Genomic DNA, 17,586 nt, shown 5'->3' on the forward strand with positions numbered 1-17,586 from the left:
AACAAAATCCTTTCATGCAACTCCCAAGCTGGGGAAGCAAATGTGTCGCACTGAAACATGTAATGAGAATGAACTCCATCCAGAAGTGGGGAGGGGAAAGGAGAGAAGGGGTGAATTAGAGTAGAAATCTTTTGGATGCAGGCAAACAGGTGGGGGATTGTCTGGTCTGTGRAGGCAGGGTGTCTGCAATCTTTGTAGCGATTACATTTAATGGGACAGACACGTTTCTCTCCTTCACATCCCCTCCTCCTCTCAGCCCGAGGGGGAGAAAGGAGGGAGGTGGTGATGGGGAGGTGGCAGGGGAAGAGAAGATTTGAAAGAGTCTTTGACGTCAGCCCTGCCCTATAAAAAGCTGTCGAGGAGCTGGAAAGCAGACAGCAGAGCTCGTGGAAGAGCAAAGATGCCAACCCCGAACATCTCCACCTCTGCAGCCAAAGGCTTCCGCAGGGCGGTGTCGGAGCTGGACTCCAAGCAAGCTGAGGCCATCATGGTAAGACAACCCTACCCCACTTCTTTCCTTCCCCCTCCAAAAACCACAGCCTCTGCCGTAGCTATGGGCAGAGGCAGGCAGGGATAGATGGACCAACACTGCATTTGTGGGAGTTCCTTGGCGTGGGCTCTAGGCTGGCAAAGGGAAATTACTCCAACACTTCTCTCTACATGCTGATACATGTGAAATGAAAACATGCAAGGGGGTGAAAACTTGAAAGAGTGAAACCACCTCAACTAAAAGTAAGGTGAATGACAAACAGACCTAAGGCAAAAATAGAAAGGAATCCCCCTGTGGAAGGCAATTTGAAGATCTTAACGATCTCCTGTTTTCAAGGCATTAWACTGCAGAGATTTCACCTGTCCTAGCATAATAAAAAAGTGGGGCTGTTATTTCAGACGGCACACAAGGCACAGGCAGTTTAACTAATTTATCTCCCAGAACATCTTTCCCCCATTTCTGGTTCTCAGTTCTCGGTGTGGTCTCAGCCCTGCGTTTAGCCCAGGGAAAGCTTCTGCACACACCRGAATGTATCAGGGAAGAGAGGGGAAAACATCCCCCTGAGCTATCAAGTGTCTTTAGCAAGCCAAGCCTGGCCAACCCATTGGACTGGCTGTAGGGACAGGGATGTKTCACCTCCTAACCCCAAAACCTTGGCAAGCAGGATGAGCCTGAAGACTCCCAACACTGATGGTCCTGTGGGGCAGAGACGAGGACAGCTGCAGGTGACAATGCAGGAACTAGAGGAAGCACCAGGAAGGGACTCCCTTGAGATGCTTGGCAGAGGGAGACTCAGAGCAGAGATGGGTTAGGTAGCAGATGTGTTTGGCAGATRTTTGCAGCCTGATTCCAGCAGGTCRGTTTTAGAGCTCCCGTTTTCCCTCCCTTATGCCTCTTCCATCCATGCTCCTCTTAAAACCCCCTGCAATGCTCTGCCACGCTAAAATCAACCACCACATGGGCAGAAAGGTGTTCTGGAGAGTGGAGGTTGCTGGAAAGGAAGGGAAACATTTAGGAAACAAGGAGGTAAGCTTGCTTTCTCTAATGAATGGAGATCAGSGAAGGCTTCCCTCTCACACAGTCCTTTTAATTCCAGCAAAATAATGAACACTTGAGTGGCCCTTGAAAACCTGATATTTTCCAAGCAACTTGTGAAATCAGTATTTGAGATGCTCGCTGTCTGGAGAAGTGAAGAGTATTTGGTTATTAYACACTCTGGAGTGCTGCTCTGTGTTTTATGAAAAACGGGCCACTGAACATAGGGGCCAGAGGAATTCAGGTTCAACAGGTGGGCTGAAAAGAGTGAGGCAGCCTACTTGGGGTGAGAGGCTCTTCCAGCCTTGGGGGTACATAAAACCCTATCCTGTGTTTGTGTTCCTTCTTTGAATGGAAATTTTCAGGAGAAAAGCCAGCTAAAACTAAAGATTTACCCTGTGAGGATTGCTCCGGGAGCAGGATGCGTGAAAAGCTTTTCCCTTTGCTCTCACCTAGCACAGGAGGTCTCCACARCCCTGTCACTTGTTTTGCTGGCTTCTACCAGGCAAGAGGCATGACTCTGCATTTGTGTGTGACATTGCATATCCTTGGTCCTGGTGTTGTCACCGTGACYGTGGATGATCTACCACACAGCCCTYRCCCACCTTTACATCACCTCCAGCAGGAATGTGGTGTTGTCTTGCCAGGGAAAACTGCAAACTGGGGAGAAAAACCAGACCTTTGCAATCCCAGAGCTCATCTACATCAGCAGGTATTTTATGTGTCAAACTCACTTCATGGAAATATCTTTGGTTACGCTTCAAGTTTTTCGGCTGCTAATAATTTTTTTTGCAAGAGACCCTGGGGCTGTAGCTGGGGCAGGGTTTGGTTGCAGAGCCAGGCAGGAGACAGCCTTTGGAATCAAATCAGCAGGAAAGAGTGCCCAAGGAAGCAGGGGTGGGACATTACTGCCTTAACAATCTTTCCTAATTGAGGCAAACAATGAGCTGGGGGGGGAAAAGCAACAAAATAACTCAGAGTGCAGTATTTTTAATGACAATACTCAGGCTGGGCACTCTTGAGTCGCAGCAAATTCAAAGAAGGAAAAATGAGCAAACCCTTCATAAGAGGCGCAAACTAACCTTCAGAAGAGGTGAATGAGTCAGGCCCTGGTTAGGCAAATAAACGCTTTGCAAAATCAAATTACAGTTCTCACTGTAGCCAGATATGCGCTCAGGGAGTGAGTCTGGAAGGCAAGGAAATGCCAAATAACGGCGCCTTTGGAAGAAAGGAAGGCATTTATCACGAGATCAGTTTGGCTGTTATATATGCCACATTCCATATTTCCATCAAAAGGAGATAACAMCCCAATGAGCAGAAATATGAGGGGCAGAGCTGAGGACCAGAGATGGAGAGTGTGCAGCCAGGCAGCCTCCAGCTGGCGCAGGAGGCAGCAGGTGGGCACTCCCCTCCCAGTGCTCTTCTCCCAAGCAAAATTCAGCCTTATTCTGCTTTGTTTTGACTTTTTTTTTTTTTTTCAATTTACCTACATAAAACATGCTGTCATGGAGCTAAGGAACTTCCAGGAGCCCTCAGTAGGGGCCAAAGCCCCACTCCTGCCTGCCAGGAATGCTAGGGAACACCCAGTCCCAGTACATGTTTGACTGGTTGAGGCTGCCTCCCCTGCTGCAGCTTTCCAGTCACCCAAATCTGGCCTTTTAATCTCCACCCAGCTAGATTTTAACCTGATTTACATCCTTAATATGGGGGTCTGATTTCCCTCCTCTCCCCTTCTCCAGCCCAGAAGTAAAATCCTGCTGCACCTCTGCTCCTCAGGGCACAGTGTGACAAGGCACCTTTAGGTAAAGCTCATTTTCTGTGACTGGCACAGGGYTGTTTGCCCTGATTATTGCAGGAACTTTAAAATAAACACCAGCTTAGCTTTAGACACTGTAGTGATGGAAAACACACTCTTAAAGCTGAGCACATGCTTGCAGGATTTTTAAAGTTATGACTGAGGTGACTTGTTAGSTGTCTGCTCTCTTTGGGCACAAATTACACCAGTTTAGACAAGCAGCTATGTATTCTTTATTTGTTAGAAGGTGTTTTTCTGTGCCATGAGGAATAAAGAGTGTATCAGCAAATATAATTTCAGAGGGGTATCTTTACTGAAAAAGGGCCAGATAAAGGTGCATGGGTTGTGCCTCGATGTGCTGTGTTTTTGAGGCTGCATTTAAAATGTCAGCTTTACATCCCTAAGGCATCCAAGAGGATTTTCCAAGGGAACATTAGTTACTGATAGTGGGCTTTAAAAATCAGAGAGAAAATAAACTTAGTAKTCAATCAGACTGTCTTTTGAAAAGTAAAACTCTCTTGGTTTTCAGAAGGCAGGGAAAGCACTGCTTAGTTAGTCTGTCTCTCTTTTCTAACTCTTTTCCATCTAATCAGAGGGAAAACTGCAGCCAGTCTCTCTCTSTGTCCTTCTTTAGTGCTGCTCCAGGTTTCTTTTGGCAAGTTCTGGGGGTTTGTCATCTGGTTTGGGTCTTGAACACAGAAAACTGGAACCAGATGAGTTGCCTCTAAATAGAAAAGTGATTGTAAAAAGACCAAGAACAAATAAGTTGGTGTATGAGCTATTTGTATAACAAGAGAAACAGCAGTGATTGAAATRGTTTGTAGTTCACTATAAATAAAAACAGGTGTCCTAACATGACATCAGGCACAAAGTKGCATTTTAGTTTCAATTCCAAGTAACAGAAACCTGCAAGAGTTTGTTGAAACAAAACAAAATCCACAGATGAGTGGGAGGAATTTATTTTCTGAGGTACATGGTTGTGGTTCCAATTACACTTCAATGGATAAGCATCCACTTAATGTCAAAAGTAAATGTCATCTTGGATCCCAGGCGCATTTTTGCTAAGCTGCCCTGCTAATACACCTGCAAACACTTCATGTTTCCTGGCCAGGCCACAGCTGTGGGCTTTAGCTGTCCCTCACAAAGCATCTTTTCTCAGATGACCTCAGATTTATCTGATGTCTCTCAACTTGGGTTCATCAGACACCTGACAACCACCTAAGATAGTTTCTAATTTTTGGTTTTTGGAGGATATTGAAAACTGTTGCTAGAGAGGTGAGGGAAGAAGCCCACTGTCCAGTCATGCTAAAAAGATATTTTACACAGCTTTTTTTCCTAAAGCCCCACATTTCTGAAAGTTCAAGTTTAAAACCTCAGTCCTCATCAGCAGATCTTCCTCTACAAAGGAAGCAAGTCAGCCCAGCCTTTCCCTGCTTCCTCTGCTGAGACACATCAGTCACATCTCATCGAGCTCCTGGGGCTGCCTCTGATCTCCCCATRAGCTCTACCAGCAGTGTTATTTATTTCTGTTCCACCCTCAGTCTCCACGGTTTGTTGGAAGACGTCAAAGCCTCATTGAAGATGCCCGGAARGAAAGGGAGGCTGCGGCTGCAGCCACGGATGCTGCAGAATCCACAGAGACCATTGTATTTGAGGAGAAGGATGGCAGAGCCATGCTGAACCTCTTCTTCATGCTCAAGGGAGCCAAGACTTCACCGCTGTCGCGTGTCCTCAAGGTATTTGAGGTGAGTGGCTAACATCTTGTGTTGGTGCTCAAGGAAYACACCTCAGCTTTCATGCCTGTTCTGTGAGAAGCACCACTGCAGTGTAAGAAAGAGGCTCAGACTCGGTCTGCCGACTCCAAATGATCAGTTAATGGTTTGATATCCTCAAAGATATGCTGTGCCCATGCCCCAGTGTACCCTCACTTGCCATCACTAAGAATGAGGCGTACCTCCGCTTGCAGTGCTGTTAAGCTCTGGGCTTAATTTTGCTCAATTATTTTCAGTTTCACATTCCAGTCTACACCTTAGTTTGTAGCGTACTCTGACAGCCCTTTCCACTCCTCAGCACTTCAACTTCAGGTGCAGRGCTCTGATCCCCCACTCAAAACAAGATGTGTGCCCTGCCCGTCGACAGAGCAAACTCTCTGGGTCATCACCACCCTGGTCCTTGGTCAAATAGTTACAGAAACAATTTCACCCTGGGTGTAAAACTACTATATTGATTTCGAAACTGCCTCTCTACTTCAAGGATAATTTTGATTCATATGTTAAAGGTCCTGTTGGTTCCCCTCAGAGGTGCATCCTGTATATGCCTTTAACACCAAGGAAAACTGGTGACTGAGCTTTTTCCTCCTTGCCAGCAATAGAAGGTTGCATTGTATAGGATCTTGGTGCCTTGAATGGAAAGACTGAGATAAATACTTCAGATTTAAACCATAATCCAAGCATGACTTCTTGAATTTGTGTAGTGTATTTTCACCCAGAACAATGTGTTTTGCCACTGAGGTTCTGAGGTGTGTTTTATCTATGGTAGTTTAATTTCATTGACTTCAGYAGTGAGGGGAGAGGACAATTTGTTCTCATTAATCAGTCACATGGCTTGGAAGGGGCCTCTGGAAATTTCTAGTCCAACCTTCTCCTCAGAGCTGGTCCAGTCACAGGAGGTTATTTGGGGCTAYGTATACTATACAGTAAACCCACTACTTAAAATCTGTCAACGTACAGAAAGTGTGCTTGTGGGATAAACATTTCTCTGAAATTGTAGGGCATTCTAGTTATTCCTTGCACATTTAGTATTATCTCTGATTATCTTATGAAAAACACTTACATCTTCAGCAATTACAAAACACCTTGCATCTCCTCCAAGAGGGCTGTTGAAAGAAAAGCTGTTTTCTGGGCAATGTATGRTTCTTGTCTCAAGACGGAGAGAACCTCTACGACAAACTTTTCAGACAAAACCCATGACTGGGGTCTCGTTCCCAGAAGTGCACAGGTGCTGGATAAAGCATGACAAATCCACCAGTGTAACATTCAACAGGCTGCTCAGTGGGTATGAAACAAATGTGTAAACTCTCATACTTGGTAGATTTTATGTTACACTGCATTTAAACTCTGTAATTTAAACAATTTTCAGAACATCTAGCGAGAAGCTGTGGCAGCTTATGTTCAAATATTGTTTGTTTCTTCCTGGAGCAAAAAAGCTCTTTGAGCTTGTCACAGACAGAGCTTTAAATATAATAAAAAGACAAGCATGTCAAGTCCCAACAGAGGAAGATTCATTTCCCAGATCCCTCTGGCAATGCAGGTACAAGATATGAAAGCAGACGGGCATAATGACATTTGCCTCATCATGAACCAGGCTGCRGGGAAGCTGGTTTCACTCTTCTGTATGTGTTACATGCAGCTGAAGCATAGGTAATGCAATCAGGGCTGTCAGATTAATGCAAAGGTATYGATTGTTGAGGGGACAATGTAATAGTCAAGTTGGTAGGTACATTAAAAAATTTAATTTACCTGTGGCACCGCATCTGTTCCTTCTCATCTTTTTGCCTCTGATTAACAAAAGAAATCGTGTCCCTTCCTCTATCAAAGGTCTTGCGGGAACTTTGGAAAGGTTGGGTCATTGCCTAGGGCTTGGGCTTTTACTGCCAGTTTTCACTGAGCTAAAGAAAATACCCACARATCTACCAGGGCCCTTTGGGAGAATATCGACAGAATTTTGTCTCCTTCCTCCCTGGGGACAGTCAGTTGGATAGCGAGCCCAAATGACATCAGTGCTGCGAGTGAAGCCACCCCAGCGCTGGAGCGGGCGGGACGTGGCGGCCCCGGCGTTCAGCACCACAGACAGCGCCGCTCCGCCGGCCCGGGCAGCGCCCGCACCGGGGGAAAAGGGAAGGGAAAGGAAAGGGAAAAGGAAAAGGAAAAGGAAAAGGAAAAGGAAAAGGAAAAGAAGATTAAAAAAAAAGAAAAGGAAAAAGAAGGAAGGGAAAAGAAGGGAAAGGAAGGGAAAGGAAGGGAAAGGGAAAGGGAAAGGGAAAGGGAAAGGGAAAGGGAAAGGGAAAGGGAAAGGGAAAGGGAAAGGGGGCCAGGACGTGGCTCTCTGCCACATCCACTGCCTCTCTTGGTACCACTGTGGGAGTCTTCTGTTGGTAGATTTTGAGCAGCTGCAGCGTTTGTGCAGAAAGAAAAACTGTGGAAAGAATGGGTGTGTTTGTACAGGAGGGAGGTTGAGGCACAAAGAAAATGACAAGAGGGAATCCATCCCAGGCTGGAATTGTTCAGCCTGGAAAAGAGAAGGCTTAGGGATCATTTAATCGTGGCCGTCTAGTAACTGAAGGGAGTCTACAAGATAGAGAACGGAGAGGGACTTTTTACAAGAGCAAGCAGTGACAGGACAGTGGGGAATGGATTCAAATGGAAAGAGAGTAAGTTTAGATCAGATATTAGGAACAAATTGTTTACTGTGAGGGTGGTGAGRCACTGGAACAGGTTGCCCAGAGTAGTTGTGGATGCCCCATCCCTGGAARTGTTAAAGGTGAGGTTGGATGGAGTTCTGAGGAGCCTGGTGTACTGAAAGTTGTCCCTGCCCATAACAGACAGGTTGGAACCAGATGATTTTTAAGGTCCCTTCCAACTCAAACCATTCTATGGTTCTATGTGTCCATATGGACATCTTTGGGTAGTACCAGAAGGTGTTTCAAATATTGCTTAAAGTTGTTTCTTTTTTTCCTTCCTTTCCATGTCTCAAAAGACATTTGAAGCCAAAATTCACCACCTGGAGACCAGGCTTAGCCGAAAACCCCGTGAAGGGACTGCTGAACTGGAATACTTTGTGCGCTGTGAAGTCCACAGCTCTGACCTCAATACTTTCATTAGCTCCATCAAGAGGGTAGCAGAAGATGTGAGGACCACTAAGGAAGACAAATGTAAGGAACTGACAAACATTTTAACTTGTGTAGAGAGGCTGAGCTCTCCCTGTAGAAACAGAGTGGAAACTTTGTTATTCTCAGTAAAGGGAATGATGTACGCTGAATTTGAGCAAAGCAGAAAGGACTGCCTCTGGGACACCTGAATTCTGAGTCTCTTACCTCCTTGTCCTATTCTCAACACTCCATTGTTCATAGCCCATTCTTTGGTAACAGGTTAAAAAAACCCAGAAACTGAAGACTGAATTTCATACTTTGCTCACACCTCTCCTAATGAGTATTCCATCTCTCTCCAGCATATTATATTACAAATGCAAAGTAATTTCCTACCTATGTGTCAGGACCTCTGAACAGATTCCAGCACTAATCTACAAGACATTTCCCATGCCATCCTGTTCTGAAGATGGATGACTATTGTAAAATATCCCTAGAGATCCATGACCAGCAGGACCTCTGGGTGTTTTTTTAATATGAATCTTTCAGTAAAATCTAATTTTTCATCTTCTTCTTTAACTTTGTCCCAAAATACTCTGCTGAGAGATAGGCAAGGAAGTAATGAAATGCAGATCATGGCATTAGACATGACTCTAGGGCAAGAGCATTGGGATTGTGAAACTACTGCCTGGAATTAGCTGTGCCATGTGCTGTTGGTTGTATGTGTGCATTTGGTACGTCAGATCTGGTGCATCTCATTCAGCCTCACAATCCCTTCTTGTTAGGGGATCTTCACCTCCACAGACTATCCCTTTCTCTCTCCCCACAGTTCACTGGTTTCCCAGAAAAATCTGTGAATTGGACAAGTGCCACCATTTGGTCACCAAGTTTGACCCTGACYTGGATCTGGATCACCCGGTGAGTCAGCCTGCACAGGCACCCCCTCCCATCGAACTCCTGAGCCATCCCACAGGAACAGGGAGCTGAGAGCACCCATTGGGGCAGCCGAGCAGGAACTGGAGTGCCATTGCCACCTTGAGAGACGCCTCTCCAGCCWGTGATGAGCTTTCCTGGGTGAGAAATTTTAGTAACTGATTAAAAATCCTGTCTCTGTTCCTATTTGTCACCACAGGGCTTCTCTGACCCAGTATATCGCCAGAGAAGGAAATCAATAGCAGAGATTGCTTTTCACTACAAGCAGTAAGTGTCCTTCCTAACATTCGTGCAGGGATGATGACATGTCAATGAACCTATTGGGAAGTCATTGTGCTACCTGTATGACACTTCCTTTATGTTTTGTCTCCCCATTCAGCCTTTCCAGCTCCTTTTGTGTCTCTCTTCTCTCTTTGCATTCCAGTCTCTTTTTAATTGAAAAATATCTGTTGTCATTAATTCGTACATTGATAAGAATATGATAAGAATAACCTCCTGCATAACAAAAGCCAGATATAAATCCATTAGACCTCAAGCCTCATTTAGAAATGTAGTATCTCTTTTAGTTTTGAATTCAGTGTTTCAAGTACTGAAAAAGCTACCCCAAGCCCAGAAAATTTGTTCCAATGGTTCATTATCCTGATTGTGAAAAAATGTGGGGTTTCTTTCTAAGCTGGACTTCAATAGCTTTAGCTTTTACCTAATGGATCATACATGCCTTTAATCTGCTAGATAAAATACTATTTTTTTTTTTTGCTATGAGGGTATTTATAGGCTAAATGGTTCACCTCCTAACTCTGTCTGCTAAATTAAACAGATTGCAGTAATTTTCTCATCATTGTCTTATATAGATTTAAGACTGTGTCTTCTACTCCTACTTAAGACTTCTATTCTGATGCATGCAGTGATAACACTCAGCCTGTCCAGCACAACATCAACCACAGCTCTCAGATCCAGCTGTCATAKTCCCCAGATCCTATTCACTGACACTGCCTTTCACCGTAGCATTCTCTCCCTCTGAGCAGGACTTTAAGTGCTGAAAGCAGACTACAGAAATTATATGGGCCACCTCCTTGAGCTTTTCCTGCAACTGATGTGATCCCAGCAAGGTTTTCTGCTGTCAGTTTTCATGTACTTTACCAATTTGAAGCCTGGAATATGGACACTGATGTTTTTATCCTGTACAAATACTAAATGCATGGAAAGTCGTGGTGCYAGAGAAAGAGTCCAAAGTGACACAGGATTAATACTGTACTAAGATGAGGCACCAGTTTAAGAAGTCTTCTCTTACATYACACCTGCAGGTTAGCATTTATGAGCCACTGCGTAGCATCCCTTCAGGAACCTTTACACTGTAATATAGGAATATCTCATTTGTCCAAATATAGAAAAGAAATATTTAGGATATACAATTGCCAACCATGATGAGAAAAAGCAAAATTGTCAGTCTTTTTACATCAATGCCCATTTACATCAATGCTGAGATTTTTTTCCTGCTGTCAATACATTTTCCTGCTGACAATACATTTTTCTGCAGTTCAAATGCATTYAATTTTCCTAATTAGCTGCTTTTATTTCCCAGCCACTGGTTCATTCTTGGAGCCATCAGGTCCCTGAAGTTCAGGCACACAAAATGAATTTCTTTCCACACAAAGTTTTTCATTTTTTTCCTATGAAAACCAWTTTYTTTTTCCTGGTAAATATTATGCCTGCTAAACTCTTGCTCATCCCTTGTTCATTTATAATCTCTGACTAGACTGATGCTTTCCTTTGTGTCTATGCATTTGTTACACTTGTACAAACGACCCAGTACTGAGGCTTTGTCTTTCCTGTCACCCCCTTGTTTGGTTTAAAGAAGATTGATGAATATTATGCAGAGCTGCTCCAAAGTGCTTCCTTCTCAGAGGGAAGAGGAGCCTGGCTGTGGCTCTGCTCAGTAATGGTGCCTTTGCCTTGCAGTGGGGACCCAATCCCCCACGTGGAGTACACAGCAGAGGAGACAGCCACCTGGTGAGTGCTGATTTCATTATTGGTGCTGATTTCATTATTAGTGCTGATTTCATTTTTGGTTCTGATTTCATTATTAGTGCTTCACCACTAGAAGCTGGGAATCCAAACCCAAACATTTAGGGCACATCCTCTTGAAAAAGGTATCAGGAGTGCAAGCATCCTACTCAATGGTTTGYTATAAAAAACACTTTCACACTGCAGCCCCTGGAGTTTCCTCCAAAGGAGCCTCCCCAGAGAGCAAAGTAGATAATTTGGAGTCCCACTTCTCTAAGGGTCCTGACTTACTAGCAGCCTCCAGGCAAAGAGCAACTTATCATAGCTGCAGGAAGAAGTATGAGGCCCGTGGTGAGTATCTGTGTGGTGTCTCACTGGTCTCACTAAGGAAAACTCTCCCTTTGAACGTGATTTTTTCCAGGAGTTTTGCTGAAGGAGTGTTTCTGAMAACAAGGCCAGCTCATATGATCTGAGTACACAGGCTTCTCAACAAGGTCATCTCCTGGTTCTATTGACTGTTTTCACAGTGCARCTTCAGGAGTCAACCTACTGGGAATATTTTAATTCCAGTTAATACCTTTTATACAGTCTTCTGACCTTCAAGTCAGAAATAGGTCTGTGCAGACCCGCTGCTGCCTTTGCAGGCTCATTTGAATGCGTGTCTCTGTGTTTACATACCTATATCAATGTGCAGAGACATAGATTTAGGTGGAGAGAGGCAAAGGACACGGAACCTAAAGGCAGGAGTCCCTGACAGTGCGTAGGCAGAGGACAGGAGAGGACTTTAATTAATGTTTCCCACGTCTCCTCCTGAAGGAAGGAGGTGTACAGCACCCTGAAGAGCTTGTACCCCACCCATGCCTGCAAGGAGTACCTTGAAGCTTTCAGTCTACTGGAGAAATTCTGTGGCTACAATGAGAACAACATCCCGCAGCTGGAGGAGGTGTCCCGCTTCCTGAAAGGTGGGTTGAGGGGTGCAGGGCTCCAGCACGGTGGGGAGAGCCGCAGGTGGGGAGCCTGAACCCAAAGGAGCAGTGTGTGAGCTGGGATTTGGGACAGATTTGGGACAGATTTGGGACAGATTTGGGACAGACGGTGTGTGCTGTTTCAGAGAGGACCGGTTTCCAGCTGCGGCCGGTGGCCGGGCTGCTGTCGGCTCGGGATTTCCTGGCCAGCCTGGCGTTCCGCGTGTTCCAGTGCACGCAGTACATCCGCCACGCCTCCTCGCCCATGCACTCCCCCGAGCCGTGAGTAGCRCCCRGCCCCGTGCCCTCCCTGCCCCCAATGTCCCACCTGGCTGGGCATTGCCCTTTCTCCCCCACTGACACTCCCTGTCTGCTCCTGACTGTGTTTTCCTCCTTTCCCCGYCCTGTTCCCAGGGATTGCTGTCACGAGCTGCTGGGGCATGTCCCGATGCTGGCTGATAAGACATTTGCCCAATTCTCRCAGGTAAGGTGGTTTGCTGCTTTCTCCCCCTCGAGAAAATCCAAACCCCAGAGTCCGAGTGATGAACCAAGACCCTAATACTGATTCTATAACAAAATGGTTTTAGTCTGAGCACGAAGAAAGGCCCAGAAGGTGCCTGGCACTGAGGGCAGCAATGTATGCGGTCTCAAGGCAATAAAACAGAGCAATCCATGTGAAAGACCCTCAGCCGAGATCTGTTCTGATGTTTGCCCCTTGTCTTCTCTTCCTAGGACATCGGGCTGGCATCTCTGGGAGCAACTGATGAAGAAATTGAGAAACTGTCCACGGTAAACTTTCCTTCTTGCTGTCTGTGGGGCACAACCCCTCCACCAGCGCTTCTGTGGATTGGTCCAGCCTGGTATTSCAAGATTTGCAGGCTCACAGCTCCCACCCAAGCTGCCCCAGCCCTGCCCTTTTCATGATGACTGTGCAGAGCAGAGATCAGTTAAAGAGCAGAGCTCGCTTGCACATTAACCCAATTTTCTCGGGCACTAGTAGTATCATCACGCATCATATTTCAAACAGCAGCACGGCTGGGACTCTTTGGGATGGGATTAAATRACATCCACTTCCTTAGGCTCTCCCTCAGCAAGGTGACCCATCCTGCTCCAAGGGCATCAAACAACAGCATCTCACTGGGTGTGCAGGGGACAAGCCCAGGGACATGGGCTCCTTCTCTCCTGGTGTGGCAGAAACTTAGTTTAGCACTTTTCTCTGAAAGCAAAGTGTGTTTGTGTGGAGAGGGGGCAAAGTGGCAGGAGTCTTTTCTTTAAACAACCGCAGACCTTGGCCATGGTGCAAAGGCTCAGAAGTGACAGGGAGACAAAGACAAGGAGCTGTGTCCCCCAGGAATTTTCCCCTTTCTTTTTGCAGCTGTACTGGTTTACAGTGGAGTTTGGGCTCTGCAGACAGAACGGAATAGTCAAAGCCTACGGAGCCGGGCTCCTCTCTTCCTATGGGGAGCTCATAGTAAGTCCCAGCATAAGTCACCTCTCTGCTCTAGACCCTGTAGAGAAAAACACCTTCTGCTTCTGCACAATGACTCTTCCCACTCTGTTCTCCCCCTTCACCCCCCCATATGTGCTCTCCAATCCCCTTATTTTCACACTGGAATTCTTCTGCTGTGTTYGTAGCACTCCTTGTCAGACGAACCAGAGGTGCGGGACTTCGACCCTGATGCTGCTGCTGTTCAGCCCTACCAGGACCAGACCTACCAGCCTGTTTATTTTGTGTCTGAGAGCTTCATTGATGCCAAAAATAAACTGAGGTAGGACTGGGCAGTGAGAGAGACCCAAACAGCAGGGAATTAAGATGTTGTATAWTGAAATAGGGCTTGACATTATGGCTGCTTTCAGTCCAAGTTCTAAGAAGTGAAAACTTTGGTCAGGTCATTCAAAGTAAAGCAATTTTCCAGTTCCCAAAGGGAACATACTTGACATGAATAGATTTATCCAGGGGAAAAAATGAACTTTTGCATCTTAGGCTGGTTAACATGGGTTAGTGGACCCCAGACAGCATCCCCCCAAGGTAATTGGGTTTTCCCCACCCCGTATGACTGCAGACAGGAAGGTAAGGGGCATCTCTACCCACAGACATCTGTTCAGAAAAGCGTTTTCCTGGTCATACATAGAATTGCCCAGTGGAGGAAAGCTCAGTCCTTTGATTGCTTTGATTGACAGAGGAAAAGTTTGCCTACACCATTTCTATCTTCGCTTAGGAAAGAGAAAGGATGAGGAGAACATGACGTACATGGCTTTAAAGTTCCTGCAAGAGGGGTATTTAATATAAATAACGTGCTGAGGACTGCTATATTTCAACTTCTGCTTTTATTACCCTGGCTTGGGCTGTTCTCACAACCTGGAGCCCAGCTGCTCAAAAGCAAGCACGGGGGGAGCCCGTCCTCACACACACACACACACACACACACACACACACACACACACACCAGGCAGCTTTACAAAAACCCAACTGCTGCCTAATGAGTCATTTCCTTGCATTTAAAAAGGGAAAATACACCGCATACACAGCCAAGATTAGGCTGGAGGGTCTTGACTGTGACAAGCACTGTAAACGATCCTCTTTAAAGAGCTCGGAGACCACACAGATGTTACTCTACGAGGTGAAAACATTAAAGCATCATCGTGTCTTTTRCATTACTGGCAGCTGCCACCACCGGCCTGGCTATCCACCGAGAAAAGCCTCTTTTCTGAGCAAGAACTCCCGCAGTGCCCTTCCAAGCAGCCACGCTGTATTTATGTGCTTCCAAAGGTGTCAAGTGAGCACACCCATTTCGGAGGGCAGGTTTCTAGCCCTTAGCAGCAGTGCCACCAGCCATGGCTGTGGCTGATGGCATTAACAAGAGAGGTGAGCTGGACCTTGCCTGGTAGAACTGAGACGAGCCACATCTTTTAGGAGGGGGACAATGTGAGAATGCAGAAACCCCCTCCGTTTGCACATTTTTTGTTGTTTTCMTTCAATGGCGTGGCAGCTCCCTGCCAGCACCAGCCTGGAAGCACTTGGACCGTATTTCTCCTTGGCCCTCTCTGCTGTGCTTTGCACAGATCACTCCAATTCCGGCCTAGGCATGAAGTACCAGCTAGAGAACATCTGTCTGCATCTGGGAAAGGGCTGCGCTTCCCCGAGCCCTGCGCCAGAGCAGACCCGCGGTAGCCACAAGAGGGTAGCCTAAGCTAAGCAATTCGGGAGTGACAGGGTGAAGCCTCGGAGCACGCCTGTTGTTAGCGCTGTTTGTCCTCTCACGTTCCCAAGCCTTTCCAGGATGAGACTGCAGCCATAAGTACATAAATACAGATTTTCAGCTCCATATTCACACAGCCCGCAGATGAAAGAAAAAAAAAAAAACAAAACCCTGCTTTGTCAAGTATACAAATATTAGTGCTGGAAATGAATGTGGGCAATTTTGGGGAAACCTTACCCTTGGTTTGCTTTCACTTGACCTCRTACCTCTCCATTAGAAAAGCAGCAACAAGGTCTTGTTCTTGAGAGRTACGAGGTGATCTCATCACTGAGATCTAGGCTGCATTTGGCTTTGGGTACGGCAGTGCAGTTTTGCTGAAGCTCAAAGCTCCGGTGACGTTATTCTCATCCTCTAGCTCAGGTCTGAGCCACTGCCTGTCAAGTCTATCTTTAATATGCCACAAYGCTTGTTCCCCCCTCCCCAAGCAGAGATTAGTCAATAAATGCATGTCAGAAAGGATTTAGGAATATAATACGATAATACCACGGGCTTTTCCTGCAATTAGCTTCTAAATCTCCTTGGCATTTTTTGAAAAAGGAATTGCAGCAGAGGATGCCTGGCAATAGCCATGGAGGTAGCCAGTTTGACGTACCCCCCAGTTTGGTGCAGCCCACAGAACGCCACAGTCAAACTCATGGTTTTTCTTGATGAACAGAAGGGATCTCAACTATTGCTGTAGCCCTGTGGAGCTGGAGAGGTGGAAGCTCAGCCTGAAGGAGGCATTAACCCATTGTAATCTTCCTGGGTAAAGGGTGCAGAGCGGGAGGGAGGCTCGGGACCCATCTCCTGTACCCAGCCTTSTGCACCCTTCCCTTGCAGGAGCTACGCGGCGCACATCAAGCGGCCCTTCTCGGTGAAATACGAGCCCTACACCCACAGCATTGAGCTCCTGGACAGCCCTCAGACGATCTGTCACTCCCTGGAGAGCGTAAGGGATGAGCTCCACTCGCTGATTAACGCGCTCAATGTTATCAGTTAATACAAGAACTGAGCCCTTTCCGCCCCCTCCTCCCTCTCAGTGCCCGCCCTGCCCTCACCCRGCTCCCAGCTGCTAATTCCTACCTGTCCTCTCCAAACATTGGCACTGCTGCCTGTCACCACGCGACCCCAACAGCTTCCCACTTTTGTATGTAGGGCCAGCTCGGAGGAGGCCAGCGGGACGCAMCCAAGGCCTGCTGGCTTTTGGGGTGGCTTTTCTATTGACTGCTGGAAGAGGCTTAGCAGAGACAAAAAGCATGGCCAAGCTAAAAAGTTGGAGTCAAGAGCTGTGTGCTAGGCTCCTGGGTGAAAGGAAGAGGAAAAAATCTGCTTTATTGAAACAGAAAAAAAAAAAGAGATAATTTTTTTATTGTAATTTGAGAGATTAATTAGATTTGCCTCTTTTCATCCCCAAAGCAACTCCTATAGCAATTTCATGAGTCTTGTTCTTAGTTATCCTAGCATCACTATCACCTGATGTAGCTCAGGTGTGTGACTAATGCTATTGCTAGCCATTTCTGAGGAAGGTAAACATCTGGTTTGGATGCTCAAACCCAGTTTAATGCAGTTTTCAGTGTAGATATTAATGGCTTGATCTGACCCATAGCTCTCAGTTTTCCTCCCTCTGCTTTTGCCCTTCTTATCTTCTTGCAGGCTGTCTCATAACTTAGCGGTTTGCTCAGAAGTTTGGCCCAAGGTTATGCAGCTGTGCAGTATCAGAGCTGGGCTTGGGATGTGTGGAGGCTGCTAAACAGCTGTGGGGGACAGCAAAGGGGAGAATTACACAGAGTTGTTTGCATGATCATTTGTAACATTTCTGTGTCGACTTTTGCCACCCTTATCCAYGATATATGATTTTTATAATTTCCTCTTTAAAGAACTGCAAGGTTTGGCAGTGAAGTTTTGGCTATTAACACGGCTAACATTGTTCTCCAGCGTTACTTCTGCTGTGGCTCAGTCATAACAGTTTACAATCCATTACTCTTTATCCCATTTCAGACCTCCACATATATATGCTTAACCCCCAGCTCCCTCGAATTTTAACTCCTTAGCTACTGACAGCACTTAGTCTCCTGCCCGCTTCAATCTCTCCTTTCTGTTTCTTTTCTTATTTGACCCTTCCTCCTAAATTCCTCCTAAATTGCTTAAAAGGCCATTATCGAAATCAGTAGTTYGACACTGGGGCTAGCTGCTTTTCCTCAAGTTGTTCCTTCTCTTTGGATTTTCCTGTAAACCAATAAAACTACTGAGTTCATTCAGTT

General features: G+C 46.1%; 1 protein-coding gene across 1 annotated transcript; it reads left to right on the forward strand.

The window, feature by feature from the left end:
- The first annotated feature begins 398 nt into the window (after positions 1-398).
- Positions 399-16,679, forward strand: TH (tyrosine hydroxylase). The gene is made up of 13 exons (XM_057372142.1): positions 399-490; positions 4,862-5,065; positions 8,076-8,250; positions 9,014-9,102; positions 9,317-9,384; positions 11,077-11,127; positions 11,938-12,083; positions 12,233-12,368; positions 12,501-12,570; positions 12,819-12,875; positions 13,462-13,557; positions 13,722-13,855; positions 16,166-16,679. The coding sequence occupies exons 1-13, from the start codon at positions 401-403 to the stop codon at positions 16,323-16,325; spliced, it is 1,476 nt and encodes a 491-aa protein (XP_057228125.1). The 5' UTR covers positions 399-400; the 3' UTR covers positions 16,326-16,679.
- The last annotated feature ends 907 nt before the right edge of the window (positions 16,680-17,586 follow it).

The sequence above is a fragment of the Malurus melanocephalus genome, unplaced genomic scaffold (genome assembly GCF_030028575.1).
Source record: "Malurus melanocephalus ecotype Western Australia unplaced genomic scaffold, MMel_1.1 scaffold_165, whole genome shotgun sequence".
Taxonomy (NCBI): Eukaryota; Metazoa; Chordata; class Aves; order Passeriformes; family Maluridae; genus Malurus; species Malurus melanocephalus.